Source organism: Rhinoderma darwinii, chromosome 7 (assembly GCF_050947455.1).
Source record: "Rhinoderma darwinii isolate aRhiDar2 chromosome 7, aRhiDar2.hap1, whole genome shotgun sequence".
NCBI classification, from domain to species: Eukaryota; Metazoa; Chordata; class Amphibia; order Anura; family Rhinodermatidae; genus Rhinoderma; species Rhinoderma darwinii.
The window spans coordinates 65,638,134-65,659,924 of record NC_134693.1 but is presented as its reverse complement, the minus strand read 5'-3'; the positions used below and the strand labels follow the sequence as shown (position 1 = coordinate 65,659,924).

At 41.5% G+C, this 21,791-nt stretch overlaps 1 protein-coding gene across 1 annotated transcript in view; it reads right to left on the bottom strand.

Moving 5' to 3' along the window:
* Nucleotides 1–18,973: 18,973 nt before the first annotated feature.
* HSD17B7 (hydroxysteroid 17-beta dehydrogenase 7) overlaps nucleotides 18,974–21,791 on the bottom strand; it is a 67,370-nt gene continuing 64,552 nt past the window's right edge. Inside the window, exons 8-9 of the mRNA XM_075833478.1 lie at nucleotides 21,148–21,246; nucleotides 18,974–19,163 (exon numbers count right to left, since the gene is read on the bottom strand). Coding sequence (XP_075689593.1) covers nucleotides 19,071–19,163; nucleotides 21,148–21,246 — 192 coding nt within the window. The 3' untranslated portion in view covers nucleotides 18,974–19,070. The remainder of the gene's footprint in view (nucleotides 19,164–21,147; nucleotides 21,247–21,791) is intronic.

Below are 21,791 nucleotides of genomic sequence, written 5' to 3'. Positions count from 1 at the left end.
GTATAAACATTAATTGATCTTAATCAAATAATTAATTTGAAGAAAAACATTAACAAATAGCATCTTTACATCAAACGTTCACACTGGTCAGTAACTAAAACTTACAAATTGATTCTTCTTCTTTATATACATATCTATACATACACATATACACTGCACAGAATTCTCTGCTCTAAAATTTCCCTTTCACAACAAAAATAAAAAATAAACAAATAAAAATGTTTTCTAATGGGAATATTCCACTTCTGTACCTTTTATCTGACGCATGACTCTAATAGTCCAATGCTAAGGCTGGTCCAGAACTTTACATAAAACTTAACCTCAGTATTTAATATTCCCACAACCCTTCTTAAATACAGTTATTAAACAAACTAACCTTGGGATAATGTCTAGAGAACTGCTGACATCTTATCATTGTACAAACACCAGTTCAATACTTGGGATAACATTGTTCCCCCCGTCACTTACACACAAGGTCTGCAGTGGGAAAAATACAGGCCGGGCTTCAGGCCCCCCCTGAGAACAGGTCTACACACATGAGCACTTTGTCATACACTTCTACCTCGGGTAGTTGTATGTTCTGCAGTCGCTGGGACGGGTAATCTGGCCGGGCTTCACTTTTCACAGGTACCTTTGCTGTTTTACCTATGTCATGCCGTGCGCACATCATGCCGGCTGCTACAAACCTAGTGGTGGCATTATTGTATTCAGGGACAAGCCAATTTACTGACACCTGGCCGCACATACTCTTGTTGTCAGGTCTGTCTTCTCTCGCTCTCTCAATTGGCCTACCCGATGATCCAATAAAGTTCCTACTACCAATGGGCCCATAATTGTGGGCGATGCCAAAAGCGTACCTAGAGTCAGTGTAAATATCGTCCGTCTTACCTTCTGCCAGGTTACAAGCCTCAGCGAGCACCTCCAGCTCCGCTCCTTGAGATGAACAAGAAGGTGAGAGTGGTTTCTGGGTAATTTACCTGGTGCCTCGTATCCTGTCTTGTACATATTGTATAATAAAATATCTCTTTATTACAAATTTACATTAAAAACCCATGTCACATATAGATAGAACATCTCAAAGGGGTGGCGTCTTCATTCTCTAAAATAAAACCAAATGTTATACACTTCTCCACACTCATCTGATAATCACGAGCACTTTGAGAATCTCACTTTTATCAGGTTCTGCAAATACTTGATTAATACAAAAACAAATAAAAAGAAAACATTCCTAAAAACTTTACATCAAATTAACAATGTCCAGACAATTTTTGTTTTGCCTTCTCCCTCATCTAAATCCATAAAGACTCGTGTGAGTGACGTCACCTCTGCCTCCTGTGTAAATTTGCTGGAGGGGGATGGTCTCTTACACAACCATCTACACAGAAAAACCTCAAAATGTAGGTTACTCTCATACACATTTAATCTGGATTACTCATTGGGGTCTCTTACATATTTTTAGATCTTCTGAAACCAAATTAATTAACTCAAAACAAACCAAAATTGTACCTGATCAGTTCCTTCACCCTTCCCCCCTTTGTGGACTCTGCGAAAGTAATGTAGCAGAGTTCAAAACTACATCTCAACATAACACTAATTTAACCCCCTGTAATGTACAACAGCCTGAAACAAAAATGACTTTTTCCTGACAAATACATTTGATCTTTACAATGACATAACTCATGTGTGAAATCAAAAACAAAACAATTGTAGTTAGTTATTCAATAAAACAGAAAATATTATATCTGATAACATTAATTACTGCAAACCAATAAACTGTATATAAAAATAGGGAACGGTGGGGGCACATACATTTTCAAAACCCCGTGTCTCACATTATCTGTAGTTTAATACATCTGAATTAACATCAAAACACATGAAATCTGATCACATCAGAACACATAAATATCGTAACTTTTATAAACAACAGCGCATGCGCAAAAGAAAATAAATTTATTTAGGTTTGTACACATTACTGATATATATATATCTAAAAGCAGTGCATATTGAAATCCTTTGTCTCATCAGCCCTGCAGACTGCACCCAGTCAGGCCCCCTCCTCCTCCCAAACACAGCACACTACAGGGGAGAGGGAGGGGGGTCACACACTCACAGCTTCTAGTCTCACAATCTTAACACTTTCAATGCCGGCAAAACAACATACGTATCTGCAATCATTTATCACACCATTGTATAGGAATTATCTACGTTCAAAACATCAAACATATAATGTGTAACAGTCTACAATCTGTCGGCCACCATCTCTATATTATGATGACGTGTTGTTTCATCAGTGAACTAGACTGGAACTTCTGTAAATAGAAAAAACACTACAAATGACAAAATTAACAAGGTGATTATTTCATACTGATTTGGTTGGGCCGGGCGTGGCCACATCAGGGGCAGGGGGGGCAGCCTATAGGGAGGGGCATGTGTCTTCTCCCATTGGAAACACAGGGCGCAGCTGTGAAGGGGGGGGGGGGTGGTTTCCCACCAACAAGGAGGACATACTCAACATGAGGTACGGAAGCCATTACCGGGTGTCGGATGGTCCTGTTTTCTAATACATACAATACCTTTCTTATTCCTAACTTCCTATTCTACAAATCCCTCTAAAGCACTTTCCATCAACTTACTACCTTCCAACTTCCCTTTGTTCTCCAGAATACCTTTTGCCCAATCTGCGGCTTGGAGCCGCCCTCCTCTATAGATCCCACACACTTCCATCAATTTCTTCATTTTACGCACGATCCTGGAGATTTGAATATGGACCGTAAACCATCCATTCTAACAGTCTATATTATACACGTAATTTATATAACAATTTTCGATCTGCAACTCTTGGTCTGGCAGGAAATATTATAATGTCACAGTCTCCAACGCGAAGTCTCGCCGAAATAGTATCATCTCTAGTCTGCAATGTATTTATTATTACATCTCGCTACGATTATTATCATCTCTAGTCTGCAATGTATTTATTATTACATCTCGCTAGGATTATTTAGACTCTCTCTGGCCTCGCTGGAAATATTAATATTTGCAGTCTGCAGCTCTCCGGTCTCTTATATAATCTTTTATTTAGACTCTAATTACCCAGAGGTTGGTTAGTCGGGCGCGACTAAGGTCTCACAGGTTTTCAACCTCACAGCGGAAAATATCACCTCTGTCGCCTGAGATAATCCAGGAAATCAACAAAAGGGTTCTACAGATCGCTACAAGACTGCCCACTAACACAGATAAGACGAAGATTTATAAAATCAATTCGCTTACCGTGTTATTGCGGAGGTGATCAAATTTCTTCAGTGGGCAACTTTGAGTCCTCTGTTTCACCCTGTGATTGTCGACTGTCCGGATTTTGATTTTTCCTCGAGTGAGGTCCCTGTTCGGGCGCCAAATGTCAGGTCCGTATTTCACACCGAATAACCACCTCTGTAAATTGAAAGCTGAAGGCATGCCTGGAGAGAAGTACACCACACAAATGTCTGAGGTACAGCTTCAATGTCAGCCAGGAGGAACTGAACTTTATTCAGAACAAAGAAACACACACAGAGAAGACACATGCCCCTCCCTATAGATGTGGGACTTGCTTGAATCCCATTGGCTCTTCTGCTGTAAGTCTTCCTATACATTCTTCTGCACACTCCTCTTTGCATTCCAGGGGGCGGTGTCTTCCATAGGTGTGTCCGACATGAACAAAGAACTTGTTATATATATCAGTATATTACACAAAGAACTGAAATGTATATACATATGTGTGAGGATAATATTTTTCAAACAATATACATAGTATTGATCCCTCACACCAACAAGCTCTGCATTATTAGAAATGACCAGATCCAACAGAGCTTCACCTCCAGTCGGGTCTTCCGCAAACTGGCCCATAAAATTTTCCTGCAACAGGTTGAGGAAACGTCTCCCCTTTGCAGTTGAAGCTGAACCATGACACCAATTAATATCCCGGTAATTAAAATCTCCTATTATCACTACAGAACCAGCCTGTGCAGCCCGCTCCATCTGTTTATATAACTGAACTTCCATCTCCTCAGTTATATTGGGGGGTCTATAGATTACACCAAAAGTAATTTTTTCAGTGTTTACCTCCCTTTGTAATTCCACACACAAGGTTTCAACCTCCTCACAATCTTCACCCTCTAATGTCTCTTTCACACTCACCTTCAGATCGCTTCTCACATACAGTCCACCACCTTTCCTATTCGCCCTGTCTTTCCGAAACAGTGTAAAACCCTGTAGATTTACAGCCCAATCATTTGAAGAGTCCAGCCATGTTTCAGCAACACCAACTATATCTATATTTTCTTCCAGTACCAAGGCCTTCAGCTCCCCCAAAATGTGTGATTTACTATCGGGGTATTTCCGTTCCTGTGTACTAGTAGGACAGATGGGATTTTTAGTTTAATCAAATTAATCACTAATTAAAGAGGCTCTGTCACCAGATTTTGCAACCCCTATCTGCTATTGCAGCAGATAGGCGCTGCAATGTAGATTACAGTAACGTTTTTATTTTTAAAAAACGAGCATTTTTGGCCAAGTTATGGCCATTTTTGTATTTATGCAAATGAGGCTTGCAAAAGTACAACTGGGCGTGTTGAAAAGTAAAAGTACAACTGGGCGTGTATTATGTGCGTACATCGGGGCGTTTTTACTACTTTTACTAGCTGGGCGTTCTGATGAGAAGTATCATCCACTTCTCTTCAGAACGCCCAGCTTCTGGCAGTGCAGATCTGTGACGTCACTCACAGGTCCTGCATCGTGTCGGCCACATCGGCACCAGAGGCTACAGTTGATTCTGCAGCAGCATCAGCGTTTGCAGGTAAGTAGCTACATCGATTTACCTGCAAACGCCGGTGCTGCTGCTGCAGAATCATCTGTAGCCTCTGGTGCCGATGTGTCCTCGCTCGTCTGACACGATGCAGGACCTGGGGAAGTGACGTCACAGCGTGATCTCTCGAGAACACGGCTGTGTCTGCACTGCCAGAAGCTGGGCGTTCTGAAGAGAAGTGGATGATACTTCTCATCAGAACGCCCAGCTAGTAAAAGTAGTAAAAACGCCCCGATGTACGCACATAATACACGCCCAGTTGTACTTTTACTTTTCAACACGCCCAGTTGTACTTTTGCAAGCCTCATTTGCATAAATACAAAAATGGTCATAACTTGGCCAAAAATGCTAGTTTTTTAAAAATAAAAACGTTACTGTAATCTACATTGCAGCGCCTATCTGCTGCAATAGCAGATAGGGGTTGCAAAATCTGGTGACAGAGCCTCTTTAACTAGAGCCCCCTGACCCTATAAAAGGACGTCTAGCCCATCCCACCTCGTTTTTTTCCATCCCGTGTGGGCTTGGACAGATAATTTTCTCTGCTTGTTTGCTTTGCATTATGTTTCTGTTTTCATTTATTATGCTGGACTTGAACTGGGAGGTGTAAAAAAGGTTGGTTTCTTAACCCTATGCAATCTGTGAAGTTGCTGCTTGCAGCCTGCTATTGAATGTTTTAGCTTGCTATTGCACATTGACCTTTTCTTCCCTATAAGCAGTTTGAGTTATCGTCCCTTGGGACGTTCCACATGTTGGGGTGGAGGCGCCCTGAGTTTTCAGCCTCTCTCAGACAATAGTTTTCCTGAGAAACTTTGTATTTGGGCCCCATCAATGCAGCGGAGATCACATTTTTGAGGCCTTGCACTCTATACTGGACTTGTGAAGAAGCCAAAGATAAGACAATACTGGAGAACGGATATTTTGTACAATACCCCGATTTACCATGTCTGATGGTACAAAAGCTAGCCATGCACAATGTATAGCTGCCATTGTAGAATGTTTACGTGCTACCCAGACGAATAGGCTAGATGGGAATTTTCCTTCAGCTTCAAGAAGTGGTTGTAAAGAAGGTCCTAATATTTTTGAAACAGGAAGGGGAGGATCCAAGTACATCTTTTTTGGAAGCGAGGCAACCCGTATTATACCAGGATAACAATTTTCCAGCAAAGTTTCCCAAACTGCGAAGTACGGAATTGCCCAAAAAAGGTGCAAATTGTGTTCCAAATGAGGGATAGGAATGGACACTATTTGTCAAGCATGTAAGCATGCTTGAGAAAGGTCCTGTTGGACTGAAATGTCGCATTTGTGGGTAAATAAAATTCCTATTTTTGGATTTGCTGCCCTGTTCCTTGAAAATTGTTGTTTCCATTTGTGGAACCTTGGATCAGGTTCCTGTGAAGGCTTGCACCCATCATATTATATCAAATACTCTCTCTGGTGCAGTGATCACTTTCCTTTCTTCAACTATTTGTCATTCGACACATGCCCCAAAAAACCTGGCCTGTGCATAAAGGATTGCTTTAAAACAGGGGTCTCAAACTCGGCCGGGTAAGTGGGCCACATATAGAAAAAATGGGAAGTTGACGGGTCGCATTACTTTCAAATTTGATACAATACAAAATTATTGTTAATCAATTAGTTATTGGAACTACTAGAACACTATATTACTATAATAATACTATTACTACATCGTTCCTTGTCCTCAAGCTTGTTCCTTGTCCTCCTGAGCCTGGCGCCATTACCTGATACTACACAGCATTTTTCCTGCTCATTTATCTTCTATATGCTCTGTCCTCGGTACTAAGGAATTTATCACCAAGGGACTGCAGTGGGTGGCAGCCGGCAACAAACAACATTTCACTCCACATATAGCCTCGGAGGAGCGCCGTTGATCCCTAACCTTTTTCATTCCGTTGTGCCACACACTCTGCCACAGTGCCTTCTGTAGATAATGCCACAGTGCCCTCTGTATATAATGCAACACACCCCTAGATAATGCCACAGTGTACTCTGTAGATACTGCCATACACCCACTTGTAGATAATGCCAGTGCCCTCTGTAGGTGCTGCCAGTGCCCTCCGCAGACGCTGCCACACACACCCCAAGTAGATAGCTCCATTGGGGCTCCCTCTAGGACTCTAGGAGTGGAATCCCCAGCCAGAGTGTTGCCGACGCTTTGGTTGGGGATTCCTCTGCTGTTGGAGCCCCTGTCCATACACAGTGATGTCAGGGGATCCTCCTGGACCGGAATGTAATATCAGGGGCAACCCCAGAGCCGGTGTCCCGGAGCAGAGCACTAGTATAGGCTCTGCGCCGGAACTCTGGGGAAGCCACTGACATCAGTGTCCATATATGGACAGTGATATCAGGGGCTTGCCCAGAGCTAGAGTCCCGGAGCAGAGCCGCTTCTAGCACTCTACCTGGGATTCCAGCTCTGCGCCTGACATCACTGTCCATATATAGACATGGATGTCAGGGGCAACCCCAAAGCTGGAGTCCCAGGCAGAGCGCTAGTAGGCTCTTCCTGGGACTCCAGCTGTGCTCCTGCCATCACTGGGACTCCTGCTCTGGGAAAGCCCCTGACATCACTGTCGATGTATGGAGAGCAATGTCAGAGGCTTCCCCAGAGTCCCAGAGCGGAGCCCATACTAGTGCTCTTCACGGGACTCCGGCTCTGGGGCAGAAAATTCCACAGGGTCCTGGAGCAGAGCCTATACTAGCGCTCTGCCCGGGACTCTGCTCTGCGGAAGACCCTGACAACACTGTCCATATATGGACAGCAATGTCAGGGAATTCCGCAGAGTCCCGGAGCAGAGCCGATACTAGCGCTCTGCCCGGGACGCCGCTCCGTGACTCCGGCTCTGGGGCAGAAAATTCCACAGGGTCCTGGAGCAGAGCCTATACTAGCGCTCTGCCCGGGACTCTGCTCTGCGGAAGACCCTAACAACACTGTCCATATATGGACAGCAATGTCAGGGAATTCCGCAGAGTCCCGGAGCAGAGCCGATACTAGCGCTCTGCCCGGGACGCCGCTCCGTGACTCCGGCTCTTGGTCAGAAAATTCCACAGGGTCCTGGAGCAGAGCCTATACTAGCGCTCTGCCCGGGACTCTGCTCTGGGGAAGACCCTGACAACACTGTCCATATATGGACAGCAATGTCAGGGAACTCCGCAGAGTCCCGGAGCAAAGCCGATACTAGCGCTCTGCCCGGGACGCCGCTCTGGGGAAGCCCCAGACATCGCTGTCCATATGTGGACAGCGATGTCAGGGAGTTCCACTGAGTCCTAGAGCAGAGCCTGCACTAGTGGCTCTGTGTCCCGCAGGCCACAGATGACCGCTCCAGGGGCCCTGCTTTAAAGTATACCACACATCCATGACATTAATTTTATAACTTATTTCTCCCATTGTTAGACCACCTTTTTATGTCCCGATCGGCTTCGCAAAGCTTACATATGCCTCACATTATAAATTGAAATACCAGTAAAACCCCAAACAAGACTAGTACCAAACAAAATCCACACTCCAAAAGCCAAATGGTGGTCCTTCCAAGCCTGGCAGTGTGCCCAAACAGCAGTTTATGACAGCATAAGGGGTATTAACATTCTTGGGAGAACCAGCTTAACAGTTTATGGGGTGTGTGTCTGTCTCAAGTTGCACAACATACTGTATTTAGCAGTAAAATGTCATTTGTGTAAAAAATAATTAATTCTCACTCCGCAACATCCATTGAGCACTAGTTTTTGGAACACATTTTTTCCTCTTGACGTACAGGATGCGCACCTTGTCCTTATTACAGGCCTATGTGTAAAAAGATTAGAAAGATCTCTGTACTGTCCAATTATAAATGTCTAAATTTGTAATTGTATCGCCCCTAAGCGGTCTCTTTTATAAACTGAACAGCCCCAAGTTTGATCACCTTTCTTGGTACTGCAGTCCACCCATTCCCTTAACCCCTTAAGGACGCAGCCTTGTTTTGGCCTTAAGGCTCAGAGCCCATTTTTCACATCTGACATATTTCACTTTATGTGGTATTAACATCGGAATGCTTAAACCTATCCAAGCGATTCTGAGATTGTTTTCTCGGGAAACATTGGGCTTCATGTTCGTGGTAAAATTTGGTCGATATATTCAGTGTTTATTGGTGAAAAATTGCAAAATGTAGAGAAAATTTTGAAAACATAGCATTTTTCCGAATTTAAATGCATCTGCTTGTAAAACAGACAGTTATACCACACAAAATAGTTACTAGTTCACATTTCCCATATGTCTACTTTAGATTGGCATCGTTTTTTGAACATTCTTTTATTTTTCTTGGACGTTACAAGGCTTAGAACATAAACAGCAATTTCTCATATTTTTAAGAAAATTTCAAAAGCCCTTTTTTTAAGGTACCTGTTCAGTTCTGAAGTGGTTTGAGGGGCCTATGTATTAGAAACCCTGATAAAACACTCCATTTTAAAAACTAGACCCCTCAAAGTATTCAAAAGAGCATTTAGAAAGTTTTTTTTAACCCTTCGGGCATTTCACAAGAATGAAAGCAAAGTGGAGGTGAAATTTGCAAATTTCATTTTTCTTGCTGAATTAAAATTTTATTCAATTTTTTTTCTGTAACACAGAAATACTACCAAATATGTATTGTCCAGATACTGCAGTTTTTAGAAATGTTCCAAATGTGGCTCTAGTGCGCTCGTGGACTAAAACACAAGCCCTAGAAGCAAAGAAGCACCTAGTGCATTTTGAGGCCTCTTTTTTATTAGAATATATTTTAGGCAGCATGCCAGGTTTGAAGAGGTGTTGAGGTGCCAAAACAGTAGGAATCCCCCAATAGTGACCCCATTTTGGAAACTACACCCCTCAAGGAATTCATTTATGGTTGTTGTTACCATTTTGACCACACAGTTTTTTCACAGCACCTATTTGAATTGGGCTGTGAAATTAAAAAAATTAAATTTTTTTCAATAAGATGTCATTTGTGATCAAAATTTCTTATTTTCACAGGGAACAAAATACCCCATTTTGTTGCCCAATTTCTCCTGAGTGCAGCAATACCCCATTTGTGGTGAAAAACTGCCGTTTGGGCCCATGGGAGGCCTCAGAAGGGAAGGCACGCTGTGTGTTCTTTGGAGTGCAGATTTTGCTGGATTGGTTTTCGGGTGCCATGTCGCATTTGCAGAGCCCCAGAGGTATCAAAGCAATGGAAACCCACCATAAGTGACCCCATTTTGGAAACTACACCCCTCAAGGAATTCATTTATGGGTAATGTGACCATTTAGACACCAAAGTTTCTTCACAGAACTTATTTGAATTGGGCTGGGAATTAAAAAAAAATATTTTTTTTCCAATAATATGTCGTTTTAGCTCAAAAATTCTTATTTTTACAAGAAATAAAATACTACATTTTGTTGCCCAATTTGTCCTGAGTGCAGCAATACCCCATTTGTGGTGATAAACTGCCATTTGGGCCCATGGGAGGGCTCAGAAGGAAAGGACCACCATTTGGCCTACTGGGGATTTTCTGATGAGAAGTCATGTATGCAGAAGCCCCTGAGCTACCAGTACAGTTGAAACCCGCAAGAAGTGACCCCGTTTTAAAAACTACACCCTTAAGGCATTCATCTAGAGGTGTAGTGAGCATTTGACCGGAGACATACACCCCATAAACTGTAATGTTGGTTCTCACGGGTACGGCAATACCCTACATGTGGCTGTTATCAGCTGCCTGGGCACACAGCAGGAGTCAGAAGGGAAAGATGAGGGGGATAAGCTGTGCGTAGTACATCAGGGTAAGTAAAATTGGGGTAAATTATAAACCAAGGGATGTATGATAAATTTTAAAACACTCTTTCATACAGAGCTCTGGTTTTTCGGGACACGCGTCACATTGATATATTGTGTCTTCCCTTATCCCCCTCTTATAGCAGACTTTGCACCTCTTTTCACTTTTTTTCCTTCTTGCCAGTTTGGGGAACTTCTCCTTCAAAGTGTTGCCCTTGTACGATGTGTGTGGCCTCGCTTCCAGAAGAACTGGGTGCCCCCCTCTTCCTGGTCCCTAAAGATTAGGTTCTTGATAACCACCTCTTGAAATTCCAGGAAAGTTCCCGTCTGGCCTGTACATCAACGTAGCACGTACACATTGTACAAAGCCATCGGTATGATGTGCACGGCCAGCTTCTTATACCACACGGCGCTGTAGGGTTTCCGGACTTGATCTGACAAGTCCACCCCTCCCATGTACCTATTGTAGTCCAGGATGCAGTCTGGTTTGGGGGTCTCTGTACTGGTACATCGTACAGGTACATGGGTACTGGTGTGACATCTCTCTTGTCCTTGACACACAATATGTTGTTGCTAGAATGTGCCCTGCTCTCACCCCTTCTTGTTTGCCCAAGCAGAGTCTTAGGAAGGCCTCTCAGATTTCTTCTAGCAGTGCCGCAGGACTTCTGGAAGCGAGGCAGTTGAAGAGTGGGACGCTGGTATAAAAATGATCCAGGTAGAGGCAGTTGAAGAGTGGGACGCTGGTATAAAAATTATCCAGGTAGAGGTGGTAACCCTGGTCCAGCAGTGGGTGCACCAAATCCCCCACAATTTTTGCATTAACTCACAGTAAGGGGGTGGGGCATTCTGGGGGTTGACTACTGGTGTCCTTCCCTTTATATATCCTAAATTTGTAGGTATACCCTGATGCACTCTCTAACAGCTCATACATCTTCACGCCATACCTTGCCTTCTTACCCGGCCGGTACTCGCGGAATTGAACCCTCCCTTTAAAATCTACCAAGGACTCATCAATAGAAATACACTTCTCGGGGTGTATGATTGGGAAAACCGGGCACTGAAACGGTCTAATAGGGGTCCAGTTCAGTTCTGAAGTTGCTTTGAGGGACCTATATATTAGAAACACCTATGAAACACCGCATTTTAGAAACTAGACCCCTCAAAGTATTCACAACACCAATTAGAAAGTTTATGAACCCTTTAGGTGTTTCACAGGAATTTAGAGCAAAGTAGAGGTGACATTTACATTATTTTATTTGTCAGAAAATCCTCTTTAAACCATTTTTTTTTATAACACAAAAGGTTTTACCAGAGAAAAGCAACTCAATACTTATTGCCCAGATTCTGCAGTTTTGAGAAATATCCCACATGAGGCCCTAGTGTGGAAATGGACTGAAGCACCGGCCTCAGAATCAAAGAAGCACCTAGTGGATTTTGAGCCCTCCTTTTTATTAGGCACCATGTCCGGTTTGAAGAGGCCGTGTGGTGCCAAAACAGTGGAAAACCCCCAAAAGTGACCCCATTTTGGAAACTCGACCCCTTGAGGAATTCATTGCAGTTTTCATGGGGTGCATGTGACTTTTTGATCAGTTTTTATTCTATTTTTAATTGGCGTGGTGACTAAAAAAAACCGCAATTCTACTATTGTTTATTTTTTTACAGCGTTCACCGTGCACTATAAATGACATTCACTTTATTCTGCGGGGCGATACGATTACGGCGATACCATATGTTTATAGTTTTTTATGTCTTATGGCGTTTGCACAATAAAATACTTTTTGTAAAAAATCATTTCCTTTTTGTGTTACCTTATTCTTCGAGCCATAACTTTTTTATTTTTCCATCAATAAAGCCGTGCGAGGACTTATTTTTTGCGTAACGAACTGTAGTTTCGATCAGCACCATTTTTAGGTACATGCGACTTTTTGATCTCTTTTTATTCCATTTTTTGGGAGGTGAAATGACCAAACAATTGTGATTCTGGTACGGTTTATTATTATTTTCTTTTACGGCGTTCACCGTGCGGGATAAATAACGAAATAATTTTGCAGTTCAGGCCGTTACGGACGCGGCGATACCAATTATGTATAGTTTATTATTAATAAAAATATATAAACAAAAAGGACTGATAAGGGAAAAGGGGGGATTTTTACTTTCTTATTTTTACACATCTTTTTTTACTTTATTACTTTGTCCCACTAGGGGACTTGAGGGCAGGAGGCCCTGATCGCTATTCTAATACACTGCACTACATGCGTAGTGCAGTGTATGAGCGGTCAGCTACTCACTGACAGTAAGCATAGTGGGTCCTGACTTTGTCAGGACCCACTAGGCTTCAGTCGATGGCATAGCCGGACGCCATTGTTTGGTGTCCAGTTGCCATAGTCGCCATCGCGTAGGAGGCTGGCGATTGTAGCTTAGCCCCTAAAAAGCCGTGATCACTATTGAACACGGCTTTTAAGGGGTTAATCAGCGGGGACACAGCGATCGGTCCCCGCTGTAGGAGCTGAGACAGCAGCTGTCACAGCTACTGCATGTGTCGGGAGGACGGCCGAAATGGCCGTTACTCCCGCGACGTAATATTCCGTCGCTGAGCGCGAACGTATTGGTTAGCACAACAGAATATTACGTCGCTGAGCGCGAAGGAGGTTATTTACCTTGGTCACTTCTTTGCACCCATTTTATATTTCTTATTTATTTAAACATTTGATTCTTCTCATTAAATGTTACCTTTCAATTAATCTAACAATTTCCGTCTTAGATGCTTATCGAAGAACGTGCTCGCGCACGCGTGTGTGTCTTGATTTATTAACCCCTTCCCGACCACCCAGATTAACGGGCTGCCGCACTGGTCCTAACAGAGCACAGGACCTCCCCGCATTTAAGTTGTTACAATATCGGCACCCCACCATGCGATTGCCGATAGTTATAATGGCAACCGGAAGCCTAACAAAGGCTTCCAGTCTGCCATCTATGCCAGGCAGGACCTAATATGCCCCCTGTCAGTGTATATTACCCTGAAATACATAACTATTGCAGGGTATTATAACAACGATCCAAAAATTGGATCTTCAAGTCCCTAGTGGGACTAAAAACAAAATAAAAGTAAAAAAAAGTTCCACAAAAATTTACAAAAGTTAGTTACATTTCAAAATAATAAAATAAAAATCTCAGTTTTTCCCTTATAAAGTCTTTATTAGGAAAAAAAAATAAATAAAACTGCATAATTGGTATCGCCGCGTCCGTAGCGGCCTGAACTATAAAAATATAATGTAATTTATCCCGCATGGCGACCGCCATAAAAAAAACAAAAACATAAAAGAACGATCTTTTTTGTCACTTCAGCTCCCTAAAAATGGAATAAATAGGGATTAAAAAGTACTCAAAAATTATACCAATAAAAACTAGTTTGTTCCACAAAAAACAGCTTCCTTGATGTAAAGTTGTGGCTCTCAGAATATGGTGACACAAAAAACTAAATAATTTTTTTACACTGTAAAATATAAAAAAAAGACTATATACACATATGTATGGCCGTTATCGCATTGACCCACAGAATAAATTAAATATGTCATTTATAGCGCACGGTGAGAGCCATAAAAAAAAAAAAAAAAAGTTTTGACGGCCTAATTACACTAAATTCAGCAAAAAACCTATAGGATCAAAATTCTCACTCTACCCCTAGATAAATTCTTTTTAGGACTGTAGTTTCCCAAATCGGGTCACTTCTGGGGGATGTCCATTGATTTGGTCCCGCAGGGGCTTTGCAAATGCGATATGACACCCGAAAACCAATTCAGCAAACTTGAGCTCCAAAAGCCAAATAGCGCTCCTTCGCTTCTGAGCCCTGCCATGTGTCCAAACAGCCGTTTATTACCTGCTTTACAAATCTTGGGGCTTTTTCTTCTTTATGCCTTGTAAAAATTGATAAATGCTAAGTTTTCTTGGAAAAAAAATGTAGATTTTCATTTTTAGACGAATTCCACCAAATTCAGCAAAAAACCTGTGGGGTTAAAATGCTCACTATACCCCTTAATAAATTCCTTGAGGGGTGTAGTTTGCCAAATGGTGTCTTTTTTGGGCTGTTTCCACTATTTTGGCCCCACAAAACCTCTTCAAACCTGACATGGTACCTAAAATCTATTCTAATAAAAAGGAGGCCCCAAAATCCTCTAGGTGCTCCTTCGATTCTGAGGCCTGCGCTTTAGTACATTACCACATCAGAGCCAAATGTGAGATATTTCTAAAAACGGCAGAATTTGGGCAATAAATATTGAGTTGTGTTTCTCTGGTAAAACCTTTTGTGTTACAGAAAAAAATTGATTCAAATGGATTTTCTGACCAAAAAAAGAAATTTGTAGATTTCCCCTCTACTTGGCTTATATCCCCTGAAACACCTAAAGGGTTAAGAAACTTTCTAAATGCGGTTTTGAAAACTTTGAGGGGTGCAGTTTTAAAAATTGGGTGACTTATGGGGGGTTTCTAATATATAAGGCCCTCAAGCCACTTCAGAACTGAACTGGTACCTATAAAAATAGGTTTTGGAAATTTTCTTGAAAATGTGAGAAATCGCTGCTAAAGTTCTAAGCCTTGTAACGTCCTAGAAAAAAAAAAAAGAAAAAAAAGGATGTTCAAAAACCAATGCCAACATAAAGTAGACATATGGGAAATGTTAATTAGTAACAATTTTTTGTGGTATTGCCATCTGTTTTACAAGCAGATTTTTTTTTTAATTTTTTTTAGAGATGCTATTTTTTGCACATTTTATCTAAAATTTGGTGCTTTTTACAAACAAATACTGAACTTATTTATCAAATTTTTCTACTAACAAAGTACAGTATGTCACGAGAAAACATTCTCAGAATCACTTGGATAGGTAAAAGCATTTCCAAGTTATTACCACATATAGTGAGTGACATGTTAGATTTGAAAAAAAAAAATCGGCTGCATCCACAAGGCCAAAACAGGCTCAGTCCTGAAGGGGTTAATTGGGCTGTAATTCGATCTGCAATAAAGAAAAAAAAAAAAAAGGAGTCAAACTCTAATTCAATGTACATATTAAACCTAATCGTACTAAGTCAGTCAGAGAGGAAACCAACAAGGCAATGGGCAAACCTCTTTATTCGATACAAAATAAAATACAGAATATAAAATGGAACGACAAACCCATGATGCAAGAATCCCCACACATAAATACTAAAAACCTCCTATAGAAAAAAATGCATGGGTAAATACAGCAAAGTGCAAGTGCCTGAACAATAAATGAAGCAGCCCTATATCGACAAGTGTCAAGTTAGGGAAAGCAATTAGACTAGACAGGCACAAAAAGGACAGAATACAGACAAAAAGAGGGGAAACCTGATCCCAAACACGTGTTTCGCCACCTGCTTCGTCCGGGGGTCTCTGAAGACTAGACTAGACTGGTTTTTGTGCTTCTGTGGGATTGGACTTGTCACTCCCCAAGTCATTAATGGGCCTTGAGCGCCCATGACCTGGTCGCTTGTTCACTGGTTGTTCTTCCTTGGACCATTTTTGAAAGGTACTTTCTACTGCATACCAATAACGCACCAGAACTGCTGTTTTGGAGACAGTCTGGCCCTTGTCAAAGTCGCTCAGATACTTACGCGTGTCGATTTTCTCTGCTTCCAACACATTAATAAAAAACTGTCTGTTCACTTGCTTCCAAATCTTTTCCACCCCTCGACAGGCGCCATTGTCACGAGATAAATCAATGAAAAGCTACTGAAGCACAAATTGCTGAAAAAGTTAATGTCTACTATAATAGGAAGGTGTCAGAATAGACAGTTAATCAGATCGCTGTGTTTGCTGACCTGCAGAGCTCCTGCAGTAGGCATTTGTGCATCATAACTAGACCATGAAGAAATGTAAAGTGGAAGATAACACTCTGGTTCTGGTGCAATTTTTAAGCTATGATTTTGTCCTGATATTTGAGTCGCAATACCGGTTTGAACTTCAAGGCAGTCAAAGGGTTAAACAAGCTACGCGAGATATCTGGCATGTAAGACCAGTGCAAAAGTAAAGTGGAGGAAATCAGACTCACACTCGCAGTAACCCAAGTGATTGCTCTATGCTCCTCTTCCACTTTTCTCTTTTATTAGTTTTGATAATTATAAAACTATAGGCACACTGGGAAGATCAAAATATATATTTTTTTGGATTCATGAACATTTCTTATAGGAGAATGAGAAAAATGTAAAAAAAAAAAAACAAAAACAAAAAAAAAACCCACAATAAAAATAAATTTATCCTCTTTTTTTTTTTCCAGACTGAAAAGAGCAGCAAAGCGCCCATCTGTCCTTCTTGCCAAAACTTGACTATTCAGGTATTTTCAGTCCCATATCAAAACCCAGTTAGAAAACCAAGCAGAGACGAGAAGTCCTGTCCAGCGTCAAAACATCGTAACAAAATCCCCGTACTGATAAAACACAGACAGACATCAGCAACGTCCTCCTTGGTGGCATGGGCAGAGTGCCTGAAGTGTTTTGTATGTAGTTGCCCTACCGTGCGGGAAACAGCATTCTGTAAGCAATACTACATCCTGTACGCGATTTGCTGGTTCGCAGTTATTCTAACTATTATTATAGTTGTTGCTGCAACTTTGCATAGTGTCTGAATTTGAAGGCTTCAATATTCAGACCAATCATCATATTCAAAACAGCAGATTTATTCCGGATACTTCAAGGAAACCTACAGAGACCAGAGGATTCTTGAAAATGAAGAGGAAATGTAAGAACTGAATAGTCCAGCATAAAATTATATTTATTGCCTTTGTTCAACCCAGTCTGGATTATTTATAAAATCGATTATTCAGCTGAATAGAGTATAAAACCAAAGTAATTCCACTGATTAAAAATAATCTTAGTAGCATATTTAGTGTTCACTTACAAAGAATGAAATGAATTGACGCTTACAAATGCCTTATAAACTTCTCTATGAACATTTAATAATTCGGCACCTCTTGGGTCCGATTACCTATTATATGAATACTATATATTTATGTTTTCTGAAACAATAGACGTTGAGAACGAGGCGGCCAAGAGCCTCCACAATCAGCTATTGGCTGGGGTTGTGCCTCACAATTATTCTTTGCTACAATATAGGTAAATATGAGCGGTGCCAGCTACTCTTCTCTAATCTGCTTCAGTAAAAGATACAAATCAATCAATGTACAGCAGTTAATCATCTGCTTGATAACGCATGAGGTTATGATTTTTCTGCATACATATAGATGACTGGTAATTAAAACTTTTAAGTTGAAATCACATGGAGTTATTATGCCATGCATTTAAAACAATGGTGCAAATGCCTTGAGCAAAATCATAGCCGAACCTTTATTGCACATGATTTTGAGTCTGCTCAAGTCAGTGTCTAACAGTGTATGGACATGCCAGATTAACAAGCAAAAAAAGCTAACACCAGTCATCAATTTGTTATTTTTCTTACAAGGAATGGTGCAAGAAGGTGCTCTAGAAAGGTTATTTACAAATACAGACATGTCAGGAGAGCAGAGAGGTCCTATTTACCATCCTAGTGTAGATCCTAAAGGGAGGACAAGTATAAAAGGAAGGATCCGCACTTCTCTATTTGGATCAAATGCAGAAACCGCACTTTTGGAATGATAATTAGGCAGCGGCATTCAAAAGTATGATCAGACATGCATCATAATTGGTTCACATGTTAAAGGAAATCTGTCCAGCTAGTAAAAAACTAAAGAGCACTTGTCACCTTCACTGACAGGTCTGTTTTAGGAAATTATTGTATTCCCCCAGGAAATTACAATTCTGTGCCATTTCTCGGTTATTCATACTTGAAATTAAGACATTTTACGGGGTTACTAGTTGGAGGCGTGTCCCTACACCGAGCTGCTCAGTGCTGACAAGAGTGGGACTGCGTAAGGACACACCCCTATGACACGCAAAACGGTTGTACTCAGTTGTCAATTTATTCATAAATTTGTAGTAGGAATAACAGACAAATGGCACAATGCAGCGTTCTAAGAAAAGAGTAACTAACCCCTTTGCTGCCATATGAAAAAAGGCTATTGAGCCAAAAAGACACAAGGCAAAAGAAAAAAAGCCACAAGAAATTAAAAAAACAATGCACTGTTTGTAGTGCGTGTAATATTTCTTCTATTGACTTTCGGCTAACATCTGGCTGAATCAAATTTGCTGAAAATACACCAGGAAATACGGCACAAAAAAAGTGGCTTTTTTCCTAAAAGCACTGTGTGTGAAGGGACCCTAGTAGAGAAAAAATACACAGAAAACAAAGCAGCAACTTTATCATTTGCACCCCAGTAACTTTGTTTCATTATAATCCATATAAAGACAGGACACGCATATTTAGTTGATGGAGGAGATTTAGTAGTCTCTGATCCAGATAAAATATACATAAAATTTACATGATTAAGAAATAGTCCTTGATCTTCATGGTTTCCCTTAGTTTCCACGGTCAACTCTCTTTCGCACCTGTTTCTCTAGGTCCAATATCTTTTCATAAAAAGAGAGCCCGCTTGCATCATCTAAATCCATCTGAACAAGAAAAAGATAGATACACAAATGTTAATACACTGGCGCAAAGTTATTGCACAATAAAGATGTATATGCATCAATTTCAAATAACGTTACACCTATCGTACCTAAAAACAAAGAAATCCTAACGTAGCAGCTCATGTACAATCCCATCACAAGTCATGGTAAGCTATAGAGGGGAGATGGGTAGGGGGTAACGACCATTAAGCAGCATAAAAACCATGACCCCCTCCCAATGAATTGTACAGTGTTAAAGGGGTTATCAGGTTAGAGAAACCCATTTTCATATACCCTATTAGAGAATTCTGAGTAAATAAGGGGGATCCTCTGTTTAGGATGAGCATCTTGGCCAGAGTGGAGAGCGGTTACAAAGAACATCTCTCTCTGGAGGACCTGTCCTGTATTACACAGACAACCCATTCATTTGAATGTGCACCGTGTAAATGCTTCATTTTCTCGGTGGTGGCTCTGTAAGGAAATTGAACACTTACTAAACAGTCTCCCACGGATTCCAGCTAATCGCTGAGGTAAAGGAGATTGGTTAAAAATTCAGTCCCCAAAATCTTGACACTGTACAGGCACGTTGTGCATGGTTGTACACACTCATCCATACATCTCTATCTATAGAGGAGCTGAGCTATAAGCTGCATATCTAGAGAGTTCAATGTATGAGGATTATCCATAAAGTAATGGGTGATGTACAGTACAACTCACAATCTAATGCAACTATTATAAGTTCACATCATGCGTCGAGCCTATGTTTCGCATGTACTTCGGAATTGTGTCGTGCAGGGGTGGAACGAGGGCAAAAGTCATCTTGGTCTAAGGCGTCATTGTCAAAGTGCCCTGGCAGTTATACATGGCAGTTCAGTGTAATATGGTCAGTGTCGCTGCAGTTATAAACATGGCAGTTAGACAGGGTAAGAGACAGGTAAGGTATGTGAACTAAAACAAACAAAACTGCATTCATTCTAATTATTACATTTAACATTTTATCTATTTTACAATAAACACCATGTTCAAAGCATCAATACTCATCACTAACAGTTTGTTTACAATCCTACCGTCCATTTATGCCATCTAAAAATTCTATCCACATCAGTCTCTCTACTTCCCTCGCCCATGTACAGCTCCCATGCACTATTCACTTTGCTCAAAGATCTTAAACCATCTCATCCCACTGCTCAACACAAAAGTCACTCTCATAAATCATTGAACTATTGGCAGACTCCCCATTCTCCTGCTTCTAGCTGCAGTGGACATCTCTCCCAACCCCGGTCCTCCCTTTTCTACTTCTAAGCTCAACCCCTTACCTGCCACACATAGAAACCCTGCTAATCACCTTAACAACATGTCACATACTGGTACGTGGGAGCGGTTAAGGGAAAGTATGGAGTGGGCTCATTGGCTGAGCTTGCTCCATACACAGCGGGTGACGGCTGTGTTACACAGCCGACACCTCACTGCAACGGGCAGAGTCAAAGTTCACTTTGATGCCGCCCTTTTAACACCTTAAATGCCGCGGTCAATCGCGGCATTTAAATTGTCAGAATCAGGGAAGCGCCCCCTCAAACACGCCATCGCGCCCCCCCCCCACCGCGCGATCTGCCATTTACAGTGGTTGTTATGGCAGCCTGGGGGCCTAATAAAGGCCCCCTGGTCTGCCAACTTAGTACTCCTTTGAAGCACCAAAGTGCGGAAACCAGATTGTAGGGGGTCAAGAATGGAGTTAGCAGAGACTGTGTATTACACCGTGCTCCTGCCACAATCTCGTGAACCCATGAGGCCACAGTAACAGATATAACGGTCGCTGACTCAGATCAGCAGTTGTTAAGGGGTTAAAGTAACTGGAGCGGAGCTGCAATAACAGACGCAAGAGCAGACACATTTTTCTTATCTTACACAACTCCTTTAAACCATAAACATTGAAAAAATATGTTTTAACGGTTTTACTTTACATTTTTTAAAAGTGCAATATACAAACCTTTACTGGCGTGACATAACTATCTCCGAATCCTGATGTGCAGCTATGATATTTTGCCAATGGATCCAGAGATTCCGGCCTTTGACTAAAAAGCCACAGCTAAAAATAAATTACATTACTTATTAAAATTTATAGAACATGAATTTTCATTTTCAGAAAATCACTAAAAAAATTGCATCAAAATATATAAAAAAAGCCACAAGTATATTATCAATTTCTGAATAGACATGTTGCCTTAAAAAGGTTTGGTTCACACTGTGGGATTGTGTTGCGCTTTTACCATGCATTTTTTATTTGGCAGATTGACTCAGTTTCTCAATGGTAGTCCTTAACCCCGTCCAGATATTTGTCGTATGGATACGTCATGGAAAGCCGATACTTCCCGCATTTTACCGTATCCATACAACAAATGGTGGACACCAGCTCAGAAGCGGAGTTGGTGCCACCGTCTCCGGGTGTCAGCTGCATGTTACAGCTGTCACCCTGCTGTAATGGCGGGGACCAGTTAGCTTCGGTCCCCGCCATTAACCCCTTAAATGCATCGGTTAAAAGCGATCTCTGCATTTAAGCGGTTTGCAGCTCATCGTCACCCCAGCAATGAAATTGCCGAGGGTGCCGGTGACTGCAATGACAACCGAAGGCCT